The sequence below is a fragment of the Eulemur rufifrons genome, chromosome 20 (genome assembly GCF_041146395.1).
Source record: "Eulemur rufifrons isolate Redbay chromosome 20, OSU_ERuf_1, whole genome shotgun sequence".
Taxonomy (NCBI): Eukaryota; Metazoa; Chordata; class Mammalia; order Primates; family Lemuridae; genus Eulemur; species Eulemur rufifrons.
In genome coordinates this window covers 21,422,997-21,438,551 of record NC_091002.1, presented here as the reverse complement: position 1 = coordinate 21,438,551, position 15,555 = coordinate 21,422,997, and the positions used below count along the sequence as shown (strand labels likewise).

Here is a 15,555-nt window from a genome sequence, read left to right as displayed (position 1 = left end):
ACTTTTTCTTTTTTCCATAGCACATAGCACGTTTTAATATATCATTCAGTTATTTATGGTGTTCATTGTTTGTCATCTATTTCTTCCTGCTAAAATGTAAGATCTATGAGAACAAGGATCTTTGGCTGCTTTGTTCGTGAATGTATCCCAAGAGCCTAGAATAGCATCTGATGCACTGTAATGCTCAATAAATATTGGCAGAGTGAATGAGTACATTTATATTTACTGAATATTTAGCATAGAATAATGAATGAAAAAACAAGTTGCCAAACAGTGGACATAATATGACCCCATTTTTATTAAAATAATAGTGCTAAGTATGTGTGTACACACAGTAACACACACACACACACACACACACACACAAATGTTGGGATACATGTAGAAAAACTTACAGAATTCAAACCAAACATCTGTGGAGTGAAAATTGTTGGGAGAAAATTTTGATTTTTAAATTTCTAAATTGCCTGAATTTTTTTATATTGGCCTGAATATTAAATTTGACAAAGATGTGGAGCAAACAGAAATCTAATAAATTGCAGTTGGCAGTATACATTGGTACAACCACTTTGGAAATAATTATCTAGTAAACTTGAAGGTGTACATACACTAGGATTCACTCTTCTACTCCTAGGAATATATTCCAGTGAAATTCTTACACATGTGTACCAGGAATATGTATAAGAATCTTCACAGCAGTATTTATCATAGTGAAAAACTGGAGACACCCAATGGCCTGTCAACAGTAGAACAGATAAACTGTGGTATCCAGTGAAGTATTTATAGGAGTGAAAATGAATGAGTTCTAGCTATACACAACAAAACAGATAAATCTCACAATGTTGAGAGAAAAGAAAGTCATGAAAAAAAATGCAGAAAATTCCATTTATATAAAATTAAGAAATATGTACAACTAAATAAATACTTCTTAAAACTATAAACATACAAGGTAAAACTATGAAGAAAAACAAGGAAAGAATACAATCTGCAGGATGGGTATTTCTCAGAGGGGAGGGAAAGGGTGGAATGGATAGGACCAGAAGGAGAACTTCAAAGTTATGGTTATGTTCTTTCTTTTTTTTTTTAAATTAAAAAAAATTTCTTTTTTGGTAGAGACGAGATCTCACTATGTTGCTCAGGCTGGCCTCAAATTCCTGGCATCGAGCAATCCTCCCACCTCCATCTCCCAAAGCACTGGGATTATAGATGTGAGCCACTGCACCCCTCCTATGTTCTCTCTTTAACAGGGTGGTGGGTGCACAGTTTTATTGTATCATTATTCTTTTTTCCTTATGCATACTTTGTAAGTTTTTGCAGTAAGTCAACATTAAATAAAACAATTTTGGAAAAAACCCCTCCAAACCAATAAAGTTTGTACTTTTTCCTGTGTGCATGTATTTCTTTAATAAAAAAAATAAGTTAATTAAAAACAAACAAAGCCTCTAGGAATAGAATGATTGGGTTGTATGGTAGGTTGTATAATTGATTTTTTAAGAAGTTGCCAATCTGTTTCCAAAATGGTTATACCACTTTACATTTCCACCAGCAGTATGAGAGTTCTAGTTGCTCCATATCCTTGCTAACATTTGGTATTGCTGGGTTTTTTACAGTAACCATTCTAAAGGATGTGTAGTGGTATCTCACTGTGGTTTAATTTGCAGTGATGTTGACCATCTTTTCATGTGTTTATTTCCTATTTATCTATCTTCATTGAGGAAGTGTCCTATGCAAATCTTTTGCCCACATTTTTTATTGGGTTGTTTGCAGTAGTATGCTGGTAAATGTTATTTAATAATAGGTTCTCTAAATGTTGTTTGTAAGTGAAAGCTAGTTGACATTTTCATTTACATCAACAAAGAAGATGTAATTGAAACAACAAAGACAAGTTGAAACTTCAAGAGTGACTTTTCTGAATTAGATGATAGTTTTCAAATACTAGAAGACTATTTCCTCAAATTTTTGTGCTATTCACAATGTAAAGACACAGATGTGACACACTTTTAAGTTTAATCTCTATTAACAATTTCTCCATTATTAAATTTAAATAATCAACAGAGCATTAAATCAAGCTCTAGTTCATAGCATTTGCTGATCTATGGTATAAATACTCCCATAGAGGCCCAAATCAAGCTACCAATACTACTTTGGGAGGAGATGTGCAATAGCATACCACCAAATAATATTTCCACCATACCGTTACAATAGATATAAGCAACCACAAAAGCACAGACAATGTAAAATGTGGTAAAAGAATTAGGAAATGATGAATTTTGTTTTCAAGATACTTTATTTCATTGTTGATACAATTTAATTTTCTATATAGTTATATTTAAACAATTTGCAAAATTCCTGAAAATTTAACAATTGACCCTCTCAAGACAGTATGAGATGGCTCCAGCACACCAATGGTTGTTTGTCTTATTGAGTTGGAAGAGTTCTTTATATATTCTAGATCGGCACAGCCCACTAGAACTTTCTGTGATAATGGAAATATTCTATAATTTTGTGATGTTCAATACAATATCCACTAGCGACCTGTGGCTATTGAGTGCTTGAAATGAGGCCAGTATATATGAGGTACTGCTTCTTAAATTTATTTAATTTTAATTTACTTAAATTCAAATTTAAAATATCTGAATAAGACTAGTGGCTGCCATACTGAACAGCACAGTCCAGACACAGAAAGAACCGATTCTCCCCTATGTGGGATAATATTTAAGACAACAATAATGGCAAGAGTTATCATATTGTGCATACTTTATACGTTCATAATACTGTAGTTAGATGCACAGATTCTGGAGTCAGACTGCCTGGTTCAAATGTTTCCTTCCTAAAACGGAATTAACAACAGTACATACGTCACAGAAAGGTGACAGAGAGTAAATGAAATAATGTATGTAGCGCGCTGGGTGCACTGTCGGGCTATATTGTAAAAACGCACTAATCGGAGCTAGTTATTAGTACTGTGTTCTTAGATGAGTCACTTCCATGTTTGAGCCTGTTATGTCTGTAAACGGGCTAATACGCTCCTCACGCGTCACTGAATTGCTCTTAAAATCAGGTAAAACGCCACTCAGAGGTCGGTTATTCACAACCGAAGTAATGATTTTTGGAGGAAATTGCTGTAATTTTCTAAAGAAAAAAAAAATCCTTTTGAATATTGCTCTCCGCTCCCCATCCCACCTTTCCAGTTCCTTTAAAATTGGCCGGGCTGCAGAGACGAGTGAGTGACAGCAGGTTCGGCCAATCAGAGGCCGCCCCGTCTCGGGCCCACCCCCGAAGCCTTGTCCAACCGCTTCCCGGCAGCGCCCGGAATAGGACCGTTGCCAGACGGTCGGTTCCAAGTGGGCTCGGGCGCGGGGGGAGGGAGACGGGTCTATGCGCGAGAACAGCTAGGCTCTCTGCGCGCTAGGAGTAGAATCCCGCCGCGGCTGCTAGGAGCGCCCAGGCCCAGAGGGCCCACGGAGACTGACCTGTGCCTAGAGCTCATCCCGGCACGCAGAGCTTGCCGCGAGGCCCTGGAGTCCCCTCCGGCGCGCTCCTGGAGCCACTTTCCCGAGCGGAAGTCAGCCGGTGGCTCGGGCTCCGGTGGGACCTGCTCCGAGGAATGGCGCCGCCGGGTGAGGCGTTGCGCATGGCTCAACAGCGGGGCCCCGCGGCCGGCACGCCTTGGGGAGCGGGGCGTCGCCCGCGGGAGGCTAGTGGTCACCACTCGGGAGCCGGCCAGGCGGGGTCCCCTTCCCCTGTAGGGCAGGGGCATGGGTTCGGGCTCTCTGGGGGTCGCGGGTCTGACGGAGGGGTGCGAGCTGGTGGGAGTGCCTGCGACCAGCGGTGGTTGGGGGGGTGTGTGTTTATGTGCATTGCGGAGCTACGGGTCCCCCCGAGGCCCAGTCAGGGGAACCGCGGCCGCGCACGGCCCTAGGCCTGGCGCGGCTCATTCATTTGACTCGCGCGGGCTTCTGGTCCAGGGCGGCCTAAGGTCGGATCCCCGCGCCGCCCCTTAACACCGTGTGCACTTTGGGGCAAATCTTCCTTCTTTGGGCTGTAGTTTCCTTTTCAGTGAAAGGGGCAAGAAAATCACCCACTTCTCTCTCGGAGCTTAGAATATAAGTTCTGAAGTTAGACTCTGGGTGCAGCCACGTATTCATTATGTGACCCTGTGCGAGTTACTTAACCCCTCTACACTTAAGTTTCTCATCTGTAAAATAAGTTAATCACGTTGTCTGCCTCATAGAGTTGCTCTGTTAAATGAGAGAATCTCTGGGCATAGTTTAGAACAGTGCATGGCACTGAGTAAGCGCTCGATAAAGTTAACTGCATTGGTGTTACTGAGTGGACACTGCAGGATGGAATCGTCACAGTTTGGGAAGTGTGTACTCTTGTGATTTCCATTTGACAGATGAGAAGTTGGAATCCCAGGGAAGGGAAGTAACTTGATCAAGGTGACGCAGTGGTTTGCCGCTTCACTACTTGAGAAGTCGAGGATAATACCAAGTGGTTAAAAACAGACTTTGGATTTTGGCCACCTGCAGTTTGAGTCTCAGTTATGTGTCATAGGGCAGTTAACTACTTCTGAGTCTCAATTTCTTGATCTGTAAAACGCAGAAAATAGCGACCTCACTTGGATGTTGTGAGGATTTAATCGGTGCATGCACAGTCCTTAGCATGGTATGGGCATACCCAATCTGTGTTAAGTGCTCAAATTTTAGTCAGAAAAGTTATTTCTGTCATTAATGTGAGGTGGGAAGATTAGGGGAATTTGCGGTCTAGCTGGGAAAATGCTAGTCTTAGTCATTCACTAGCACTTAACATATTGAGTACAGAGGCGTTGGGGATTCAGCATCAGTATATTGGTTCCTCTTTCTCTTACATCTTTCTGTCCATTAGGAATTCTGGTAGGCTTTAACTTTGAATTCTTCTTAAGGGCTTCTTAAGGAAGAGATATTTGAGCTGAAATTAAAAGTAAAAATTAAAGTTGATGTAAGGGAAAGCGTGAAAAAATGCTGGGCGGGGAAGAACATGTCACCTTAGAGGGACAGAGGGGGCCAGAGAGCAACAGATGGTGGGAAGAGTGAGGGAGGATATCTGGTTGAGAGGTGGTATGGCAGGGTGAGGATTCAGGACTGGATCCATCCTAAGAGGCATAGAACCTACGAGCGTCCTTTACATGGGAATAGTGTGATGAGTCCCGTGCTTTAGATGCCTGGAGGCTTGCTAGGAGGACTGTCGTTCTGACTGTTTAAGACTAAGCTCACTACTTCCCCAAGGCTTATTTTCAGGTTGAATCTACCAGGCTTCCTTATTCTTTCCCATGTGATTTGGTTCCCAGACTTTGGTGTGCATCATCACTGGGACTATGTATAGAACTTTGGAAATATGTGGAGTGTATTTAATGGTCATTTCCCCCCAAGGTTCAAGCACTGTCTTCCTGTTGGCCCTGACAATCATAGCCAGCACCCGGGCTCTGACACCCACTCACTACCTCACCAAGCATGATGTGGAGAGACTGAAATCCTCGCTGGACCGCCCTTTCACAAATTTGGAATCTGCCTTCTACTCCATCGTGGGACTCAGTAGCCTTGGTGCCCAGGTGCCAGATATACAGGTAAGGCTTCTTTTGTCCTGGTGGCCAAAACGGTTCAGAAGAAGCTTCGTCCCCACACTAGGTTACTTTTGAGTACTTCAAAACTAACTCTTGCTCATTTGAGGATAACCAAGGTTAATCCAGTATGAGAAATAATGTTTTTCAATCTGACACATCTTTTTTTTTTTATTGCTTAATGTATTATGTGTTTAGGACCATGCCAGGTGTTTTTAGTGGAATATAAAGAAAAGCAAGTCTTAGATCATCTAGAAACTTTTACCATATCTCTGTGAGGGAGACTGTTCAATACCACATGTGCCCTAGGTGTGTGGCTAGTAAATAACAGAAGAATTCAAGGTGCGGGGTGCTCACATTTATTAAACGGTGATAGTCACTACATCAGGTAATTTTGGTATATTTTTTGACTTTTGCTGAGGAAAATGCATAATGATTAAAACCTTTTCTGGAGTCTAGAACAGTCTTAAGTGAATTTACATTGTGTTTATTATGATAGTATGGACAGCTAGTCTAAGGGATTTTCTTGTGCCGGGTTTCTCATATGCCCTAGTTTTCTATGACTGTATAACAAATTACCATAAATTTAGGGGCATAAACCACCATCCATTTATTAGCCGATAGTTGTTTTTTCTTCTTTTTTTAGAGATAGGGGTCTCACTATGTTGTCCAGGCTAGAGTATAATGGCTATTAACAGGCACAATCATAGTGCAGTACAGCCTTGAACTCCTGGGTTCAGCGATCCTCCCATCTCAGCCTCCCAAGGCACATGCCACTGCACCTGGCTATTGGCTGATAGTTTTGCAGGTCAGAAGTCTAGGCAGGCTTGCCTGGGCTCTCTGCTTAGTGTCTCTTAAGGTTAAAATGAAGGTGTTGGGCAGGCTGGGCTCTTATGGGAAGCTTTAGGCGAAGAAACTGCTTCCAAGCTCATTAATATTGGTGGCATAATCCAGTTTTTTGTGGTTGTAGGTCTGATGTCCCCATTTCCTTGCTGGCTGTTAGCAAAGGGTTGCCCTCTGCTCTTCAAGGCCATGGCGTTTCTTCTCATGTGGCCTCCTCCACCTTTAAGCCAGTAATGGCATGTTGAGTCCTTAAGCTTCAAATCTCTCTGACCTCCTCTTCTGCCACTGCTATTAAAGAGCTTACCTGTTTAGGTCAGGCTCACCTGGATAGTCTCTGAATTTTAAGGTCAGCTGACTTGGGGGTTTAATTACACCTGCAAAATCCCTTCATAGCAGTTCCTAAATTTGTGTTTAAATGAATAATCAGTGGATGGGAATCTGAGTGGAGAAGGTGTGGACATCTGCCTACCATATTTTGTATTAGCATAGAAACAACCCCAATCTCAGTGGCTTATGATAAAAGTTTACTTTTTGTGCATACTCGGTGGCATGGTGGGTCAGCTGAGGCTTTGCTTTATATTTTTTCAGGCCAGGATTTAGCTGATGGAACAGTCTCTATCTGGAGCATATGCAGAGGGCAAATGAGGGCATGGCTCTTAAAACTGCTCATGAGAGATACAAGTCACTTCTTTTTATCTTTCTCATTTAGTTGGCTAATGCTAGTCATATGGCCATGCCTGGATTCAACAGGTCAGGGAGGCATAAACTTCTTATAGACAGGGACAGTGCATTTTGGGGAATGGTAACTCATCCAGCTAGCCTCCTGAGTCCCTTTTTTTTTTTTTTTTTTTTGAGACAGAATCTCTCTCTCTTGCCTGGGCTAGAGTGCTGTGGCATCAGCCTAGCTCCCGGCAACTCAAACTCCTGGGCTCAAGCGATCCTCCTGCCTCAGCCTCCCGGGTAGCTGGGACTACAGGCATGCACCACCATGCCCAGCTAATTTTTTTTAGTTGTTTGCCTAATTTCTTTCTATTTTCAGTAGAGACAGGGTCTCGCTCTTGCTCAGGCTGGTCTCGAACTCCTGAGCTCAAGCATTCCTCCCGCTTAGGCCTCCCAAAGTGCTAAGATTACAGGCATGAGCCACCTCGCCCGGCCTCCTGAGTCCTTTTGTTGCAGTGCTGCTCTGAGATCCTCCCTGGCTCTGGTCTCGGAGCTGTTTGCTTTCTTCAAGGCTAATAGTTCCTTTTCCGAGGAGAGTAATGAGCACCCTGACCCACCGTTTTGATAGGTTAGCTAACTGTAGTATGACCTTCTCATTCGTTGAGCTGTTGTGTACCGAGCACCCGTACTGGGCCCTGGGCATACGGTGGTGAACCAGTCGTAATCACTGCCTTCAGAGAGCTCACAATCCGGCAGAAGTTAAATGAATAGCAGCTCTTTTGTTTCAGTCTTTCATTATGGAAGTTTTCAAACATTCACAAAAGTGTAGAGAACATATGAGCCTCCTGGTACCATCTGTCAGCTTGAATAATTATTCACATTTTGCCATTTTTATTACATTTACTCTCCCTCTTCTTTTTAATTTTTTTGCTGGAATCTTATCTATCTATCTATCTATTTATTTTATTTGTAGTGATAGGATCTTGATATGTTGCCCAGGCTGGAGCACAGTGGTTATTCATAGGCGCAATCATAGCACACTATAGCTTCGAATTCCTGGGCTCAAGTGATCCTCCTTCCTCCTGAGTAGCTGGGAGTACACGTGTATGCCACTGTGTCTGGCTTGCTGGAGTATTTTAAAGCAAATATCAGCTATATCATTTCATTTGTATTAATATCTCTTAGGGGAACATTTTTAAACAATAATGACCATTGTTTTGTTTCACCTAGCAAGATTAACAATAATTTTTTGTTTGTTTGTTTGAGACAGTTTCGCTCTGTCACCCAGCTAGAGTGCAGTGACATCATCATAGCTTACTGCAACCTCAAACTCCTGGGCTCAAGCGATCCTCCTGCCTCAGCCTCCCGAGTAGCTGGGACTATAGGTGCACACCACCATGGCTGGCTGATTTTTTCTAGTTTTAGTAGAGACGGGGTCTCGCAGGTACTCAGGCTGGTCTCAAACTCCTGACCTCAAGTGATCCTCCCGCGTTGGCCTCCCCAAGTGCTAGGATTACAGGTGTGATCCACCACGCCTGGCTCCATTTCAGTTGTTATTCTTTTTGATGCTCAAAATGTTCTATTTTTGCCTAAATATATGTGTGTGTGTGTGTGTGTGTGTCTATTTTATGTGATTCAGTAGCCTTTGAGAATTTCTTTGCTTTCTGGTATGACATGAGATGACCTAGGCTTATGTTCTGTATTTTCTGCTCCAGACTGGTATCAGTAATCAGTGCTATTTATTGAGTGCCTCATATATGCCAGGTATGCTGGATATGTTATCTTGAGTTAATTTTCATAATTCTATATGGTTAGAAATATTATCCTGTAATAGAGAAGGAAATGAAACCTCAGAGAGGGTGAGTGAACTGCCCAGTGTTTGCCAAACATCCTCTGACTACCATTTGGCAGAGGGGTTGATAATCTATGGCTCCAAGGGCCAAATCTGGGTTGAAGACTATTTTTTTAAATAAAGTTTTATTGGAACACATCCACACCCATTCATTTACATATTGTGTAAGGCTGCTTTTGCGGTTTTTTTTTTTTTTTTTTTTTTTTTTTTTTTTTGAGACAGAGTCTCACTCTGTTGCCCAGGCTAGAGTGAGTGCCGTGGCGTCAGCCTAGCTCACAGCAACCTCAAACTCCTGAGCTCAAGCGATCCTCCTGTCTCAGCCTCCCGAGTAGCTGGGACTACAGGCATGAGCCACCATGCCCGGCTAATTTTTTCTATATATATTTTTAGCTGTCCATATAATTTCTTTCTATTTTTAGTAGAGATGGGGTCTCGCTCTTGCTCAGGCTGGTCTCGAACTCCTGAGCTCAAACAATCCGCCCACCTCGGCCTCCCAGAGTGTTAGGATTACAGGCGTGAGCCACCGCGCCCGGCCTGCTTTTGGATTTTAACTGTAGAGTTGAGTACTTACTAGACTGTCTGGTCTGAAAGCCTAAAACATTTACTAACTGATCCTTTATAGATAAAATTTGCTAATCCTTATTATATTAGATCTCACTTATTCAGATTATTTCCTGACAACCATTTCTTGTTTCTGCCTAATGTTTTCTTCCTATGTGTGACCATATTAAGGAAAGAGACGTTTCCTCATGAACATACTCTTGTAAATCCTCAAAGTGAATGTACCTCCTAATAAAATGAGTTTAGCTTAAAAGTAAGAGCATAGGCATCAGAGCCAGTTAACCCAAGCTTTTAATTCTGGCTCCACCTCTCTGTAAAAAGGGGGTTTTAAAGCCTACCTAAGTGAAATCATATAATGCCCACCAAAGGCTCTTCAAATGGTAGCTATTATTTGTCATTCTTAATATTAAAAAGTTTTCTTTATGATTTATTTAGGGGGCTTCAGGCAGTGCCAGGTGCACATACTATATTTATGGTACCTTTTGTGGCGATGCCTCAACCTTCTGCCCTGGTTTTCTTGATGACTGTAGAGGCCCTGGAGGGGAGAGAAAGAACAAATTAACTAGTAGAGGTTTTGTACTGTGAGGTGTAGTAGATAAAATTGGGATATTAGATTAATGTTAAATTTTGGCAGGATTTGAACACAGGATGAAAGATTTCTGCTGTTGATTTTCAAACTTTTATGGAACCCTAGGATTCACGTTACGGGGCTCATGGAGGCATCAGGCACTCTCACTTCATCCAGAGCGTTGCCTTTTTATCTGTGTCGCGATTTAGAGTTCCACAGGAGATTCAGGTTGAACACTTACCCCTAAAGGTGTTCTCTGCCAGTGTCATGAATTTGAGGGCACGTTGGTGAGGGCGAAAGATGTAGAATGAATGGTCACATAGACGGCTGCCGTGCCATGTGACTTGGGATCATTACATGATTAGGCCAGCTGTAGCTTTAGGTTTATAACTTAAAGTCAGACTGCTTGGCTTCAAGGTGTTAACTTCAAAACTTCGCAACTCAGTCACCTGTGCAGCTTACTTAACCTTTCAGAATTTTTGTTTTCTCATCTCTGAGATGGAGATGATAGTAGTACTCAGCTCACAGGTGATCTGTGCAGGGTAGTTAGCACTTTGGCATGTGGTAATACATAGGAAGTATTAGCCTATATTCGTAGTACTTTTATAAAGTAATAGCAGTTGGTGTACATTGATTGACATTTTATTTTTTTTCAAACTGTCTTCCTCCTGCTTAGCACACATCTGACACACGGAGGATGTTCAACAAATATTTGTTGAATGGATGAATTGTAAACTTTAGCTTAATAGAAATGGGAGCTCTCTAAATGTGCCGCATAATCAGAAAATAAATAAGTTAATCACATACTTCACTCTTCTAATTGCTTATGAAATGTGCTGTGGTGATTAAGTGGTATGTGTGCTATAAGTAATGGAGGGGAGTTGTATGGATGTTTCAGAGTTGTTGAATTTCCTTATTAGATCCGTATAGTAAATAAATCCATTGAGAGAAAGTCTCTGTTACTGTCATGTGTTCTGCTCAACTATTGTTGCTTTCAGCGAACTGTTGGTTCTCAGAAATAGATCCTTGAGGGAGATTTTGGTTATTTTGTCACAAGAGGTTTTAGCAGCAAAACTGGGAGCAATGAGGTTTAATGAGAATACGAGAATAGAAAGCAGCTGTGGAAATAGCAGTATGGAATGAGAGTTGAATTTAGGTGTTATGAAGAGTGAGCATCTTTCATTTTGATAGGCATTATATTTATATAAAACATAAGCATATCAGAATGACAATTTTATAGATATTATTGTTTAGCTTTTTACAGGGTTAAGAACATAAGAACAATGAGAATTGTTTTGTATTATTTTAATAAAATAGTAAGTGAATGGGATACATACTATGGCAAAAATGGTGATGGTAGTATTCAAATGACTGAAACCAGGAAGCAGTGTCCACAGGTTGTCAGTGAATCAGGCCCTTTCTTTATCTGTAAACTAGGCATAATAATACCTACTTTAATAATTGTTGTGAGGTTTAAATGCGATAAGTATAAAGTGCTTAATGTAGTATCTGGCGCATGATGAGGGCATATAGAAGTAAGTATATTGTCTTGTTTGTGGGCCAGGCACTCAGTGAATTGCCAAGGATAGCAGAGACTGAGGCGGTCCTTCACACAGTAGTCATTTCTGGAGCCTCTGCTGTGCGCCGCCAGGCATTGTGCTAAGTATAGAGAAGACAATGGAGCTTGTTTTCTAGTGAGAGACAAGTACCATAACAGAGTGCTGAGTACAGAGGCACATAGGTATAGCTTGTGGAAAGTACCATGGAAGTCCAGCAGAGGGAGCCGGCATACACCCTGTCTGCCAAGAAAACTTCCTACAAGCCACAGTCTTGTACAGGGGGAGTTGCTGTCTGTGCTGGCTGCTACATGATTCATTTAGTTGTTCAGCAAATATTTAATGAGTTTCTGCTATGCACTAGGCATAGTGCTAGGCACTGGGGATTTAGTGTTGAACAAAAAAGAGGGCCCTGTACTCTTAGAATATATTGTCTAATAGTGGAGATAGGCATTAGTCATGTAATCAAATACATGTACAATATTCGTAGCAATGGTAAGTTTTTTGAAGGTGAGATATATGCTGTTATAAATAAGGGACTCCTTTGGGTGTAGAATAGGAGGCTTTGACCTGGTCAGAGAAGGCTTTCCTGAAGAAATCTCTGAACTTACATCTCACTCTGCATCACACTAAATTACAGCTCCTCCAGGGCAGGACTTTATCCATTTTATTTGTTGTGTATCCCCAGTGGCTAGACTAGCACTTGGCATGTGGTAGGCACTGAGTAGCTGTTTATTAAATGAAGGAAGGCATGATTAATCTGAATTCTAAAGGGCAAGTAGGAGTTAACTGGGAGATGGGGGGAGGGAAGGGATTTGAGGCAGAGGGAGTAGCCTGTGTGGGTAGAGAGCAGGTTATATTTGAGAGTCTAAAAGGAGGCCATGTGTGAAACAGAGTGGGAGGCTAGAGAGAAAGGCCAGGCCCAAGCCACAGTGCCTTGGCAGCCACAGGAAGGGTTCTCATCTTTCTCCAAAGAGCAATTGATTTTCAACAGCGAGACTTGTGATCCAGTCTGCATGTGGGGGAGATTTCTCTCCTGCTTTGTAGAGGACACACTATAGCAGGGGGCTCTGGGGCAAGATTGAATGCAGAAGGGGTGTAAAAGATAACACATGGATTTCCAACTACTTTTGCTGCCTAGATCGATGGTCAGGCCATTTCATAAGATGGGAACACAGGAAGAGAATTAAGTTTGTGTAAGGAAGATCATGACTTTGGTCGTCAACATGTTGAGCTTGAAGTGCCTTTGCAACACGTAAGTGGCTGTTGAAAGACGTCTAGGCTAGAGGTACAAATCTGAGAATTATCTGCATGGAGGTTTGGGATGAAGCTGTGGACATGAATGAGATGGCCTAGGGAGAGGAAGGGTTTGGGATGAGAGGTAGGCCTAGGAGTTGAGAAACTCCAGTATTGAATGGCCAGGGAGGAGAGCTTGAAACTGAGAAAGAGCTGCCAGAGAAGTAGGAAGAGAACCGGGAGAGTAGGTGGAATCCCAGAAGCCAGCGGAAGCAGATGTTTCAGAATGAGAAAGTGATTATTCTGTCCAGTGTTGAGGGAATGAACACTGGAAAATGTCCCTTGCTTTAACAGTTTGGAGCTCACCAGTGGCATGCTAGGGGCAGAAGCCAAATTGGAGCGAGTAGAGGTGAGAAAATGAAGACTTGAGCACAGGCAGCTTTTTGGAGGAGTTTGGCTGTGTGGGAAGAGAGGTGGTAGCAGCTGGAGGGGAGAGAAGGACTGAAGGAAGTTGTATTCTAAAACAAGTCTTGAGTTTTGTTAATATGTTTTAGAAGAAGTTGAATTGATGAAATAATGGGCATCCTGGAGGCTTAAAAGTGCTTGTGTTTTGGGGCAGTGAGTTGTGGTTGGGGCGCTGGAGCAGAAATGTGTGGGGGCACGTGGGAAAAGTGGGCCTGGGGACAAAGGATCTGGTGGGGGGCTCCAGCCAGGGTGCGTCTGGGTAGTGCATCACGGCAAGGACATCTGCAGAGACTACAAAGCACAGTTTAAGAGGCAGCAATAGTAGCTGAGAGCTGTTTATAGTGGAAATAGGGGGAGGGGAGGGCAGATGAGAGAGATTTACTCTCTTTTTCTATAAGATTTGGTACCTGATTAGCTTCAGGGGGTTGTAGGGAAAAATGTATGGTAGAGGAAAGCACTGCTGTTCTTTGCTCTGGAGGATGTCTAGATAATTGGAGTATTAACACAGGGCACAGAAAGTTGGAAGGCAGCAGATAGGGGGACATTTAGGGGGTGCTTTCTAGCCTTCAATTGGGAAGATGAGTCTGGAACATGATAGGGCAGCTGAAATCAAAACCCCTGAAAGCGGCTGGCTGAAGCCTCAGCACTGAGTGGGGTTCACTGAGCATGTGCTGTGGGGTCTTCCCCTACTGCTGCTGCTGTTGAAACTATACCATTAACGTCTTGGGCTTTGAAGCCACTGAATGCCGGACCTGTTTACCTTGATTTGTCTTTGCAGAGAATTAGAGTAGTCATGATGCCTGTTTTACTCCAGAACACATCATTTTTAGTTGTCTCTTGAGAGATGGAGGTTGTATAGCTCAGATTCTGGAGCCAGGCTGCCTGGATTTGAATTCTAGTTCTCCCAGTTACGACCTTGGACAAGTTACTTTGCCTCTTTAATGCCTCAGTTTTCTTTTCTGTAAAATTAAGATAATAAGAGCACCTAATGCATGGGATTATTTGAGGATTAAATGAGAAATGCACATACGGCATTTAGGACAATGGTGACACATTTTAAGTGCTCAAAAAGAAGTAGCAATGGAGGTAGAAGTAACCAAGTAATCTTGGTTTTGGGGTCTTGGGTGCTGTCATTCCATTACTAAAACACCAGATGGCGACAAGCACATGTCTTAAACTTGCATTCTACTGACAGGACGGACTCCTTGAGTGGATTAACTTGTTTTATTCAGATCCCTAAATATCAGGCAATGCAGAATAGGTTATTAGTGAAAAGCAACATTCCATTGCATGGTCCATCTTGCCCTACTCCCTGTCATACTCCCCAGAAGCACCTACTTTAAACTGTTATTATTACCATATAATTTTGAATGGTTGAAATTTATATTTTTTCAACCAAAATATTTAGCAATATAACCATTCAATAATATTTCTTGGAGTTTGATAGAGTAGAAGTAGCATGGGTTTTGTTATTTTGCTTACTCTGTACCGGTCACTGTGATGGGCGTTCAGCAAAGTCCCTGCTCTCAGGTAGCAAGTTACTGGGGGAGGTAGTTAATACGATGTGGTAAGTGCTTTGGGGGAGCATTTGAGAGGGAGGACTCCTGGCCTCTCCTGGGATGAATGTCTGGAAGAGGTAATATCTGAGCAGAGATGAAGATAGGACCTACGTTGGCAGATAAGAAGGACAAGGGAAAGGGTGCTCCTGACAGGGGGAGTAGCAGGTTCAAAAATATTAAATGGCAAGGGCATAGTATAGTTGCAGTAGGGTGGAGGGTAAGATTTTGGAGTCGAGGTAGGGGTGTGGTGATGCAGCTGGCACAGAGAGGGAGGGTCAGTCAAGAGGGCATCTCATCCTGTATCAAAAACTTTGGATCTTATCTGAGAATTATGTATAAGGAACCACCAAAGGGTTTTAATAGCAAAGCAACACATTATATTTGCATTTTGTGAAGATCACTCTTGAAGCAGTGTGCAGAATGGATTGCATGGCTTGAGACCAGTTAGGAGATGACTGTGACAATCTAGGTCAGAGATGGCAAGGGCTTGCCCTAAGGCAGTGACAGAAGCCAGAGGGCAGGACTGGGTTTGAGAAATGACAAGGAGGTAGACTTGATAGGCTTGGAGGGGAAGGGAAAAGTCAAGAATGGTTCCCAGGTTTCTGGTTTGGGTAGTTGGATGTGTGGTGATTCCTTGTCCATGAGCTGGGAAGTCC

The 15,555-nt window shown here is 42.5% G+C and overlaps 2 protein-coding genes across 7 annotated transcripts in view; one reads left to right on the top strand and one right to left on the bottom strand.

Moving 5' to 3' along the window:
• MROH8 (maestro heat like repeat family member 8) overlaps positions 1 to 3,817 on the bottom strand; it is a 55,003-nt gene extending 51,186 nt beyond the window's left edge. The window contains exon 1 of the mRNA XM_069496250.1: positions 3,474 to 3,817. Coding sequence (XP_069352351.1) covers positions 3,474 to 3,760 — 287 coding nt within the window. The 5' untranslated portion in view covers positions 3,761 to 3,817. The remainder of the gene's footprint in view (positions 1 to 3,473) is intronic.
• RPN2 (ribophorin II) overlaps positions 3,566 to 15,555 on the top strand; it is a 52,500-nt gene continuing 40,510 nt past the window's right edge. For all 6 annotated transcript variants that reach the window (XM_069496254.1, XM_069496256.1, XM_069496255.1 and 3 more), the window contains exons 1-2: positions 3,566 to 3,620; positions 5,412 to 5,605. In XM_069496254.1, the coding sequence (XP_069352355.1) occupies positions 3,608 to 3,620; positions 5,412 to 5,605 (207 nt within the window). In that variant the 5' untranslated portion in view covers positions 3,566 to 3,607. The remainder of the gene's footprint in view (positions 3,621 to 5,411; positions 5,606 to 15,555) is intronic.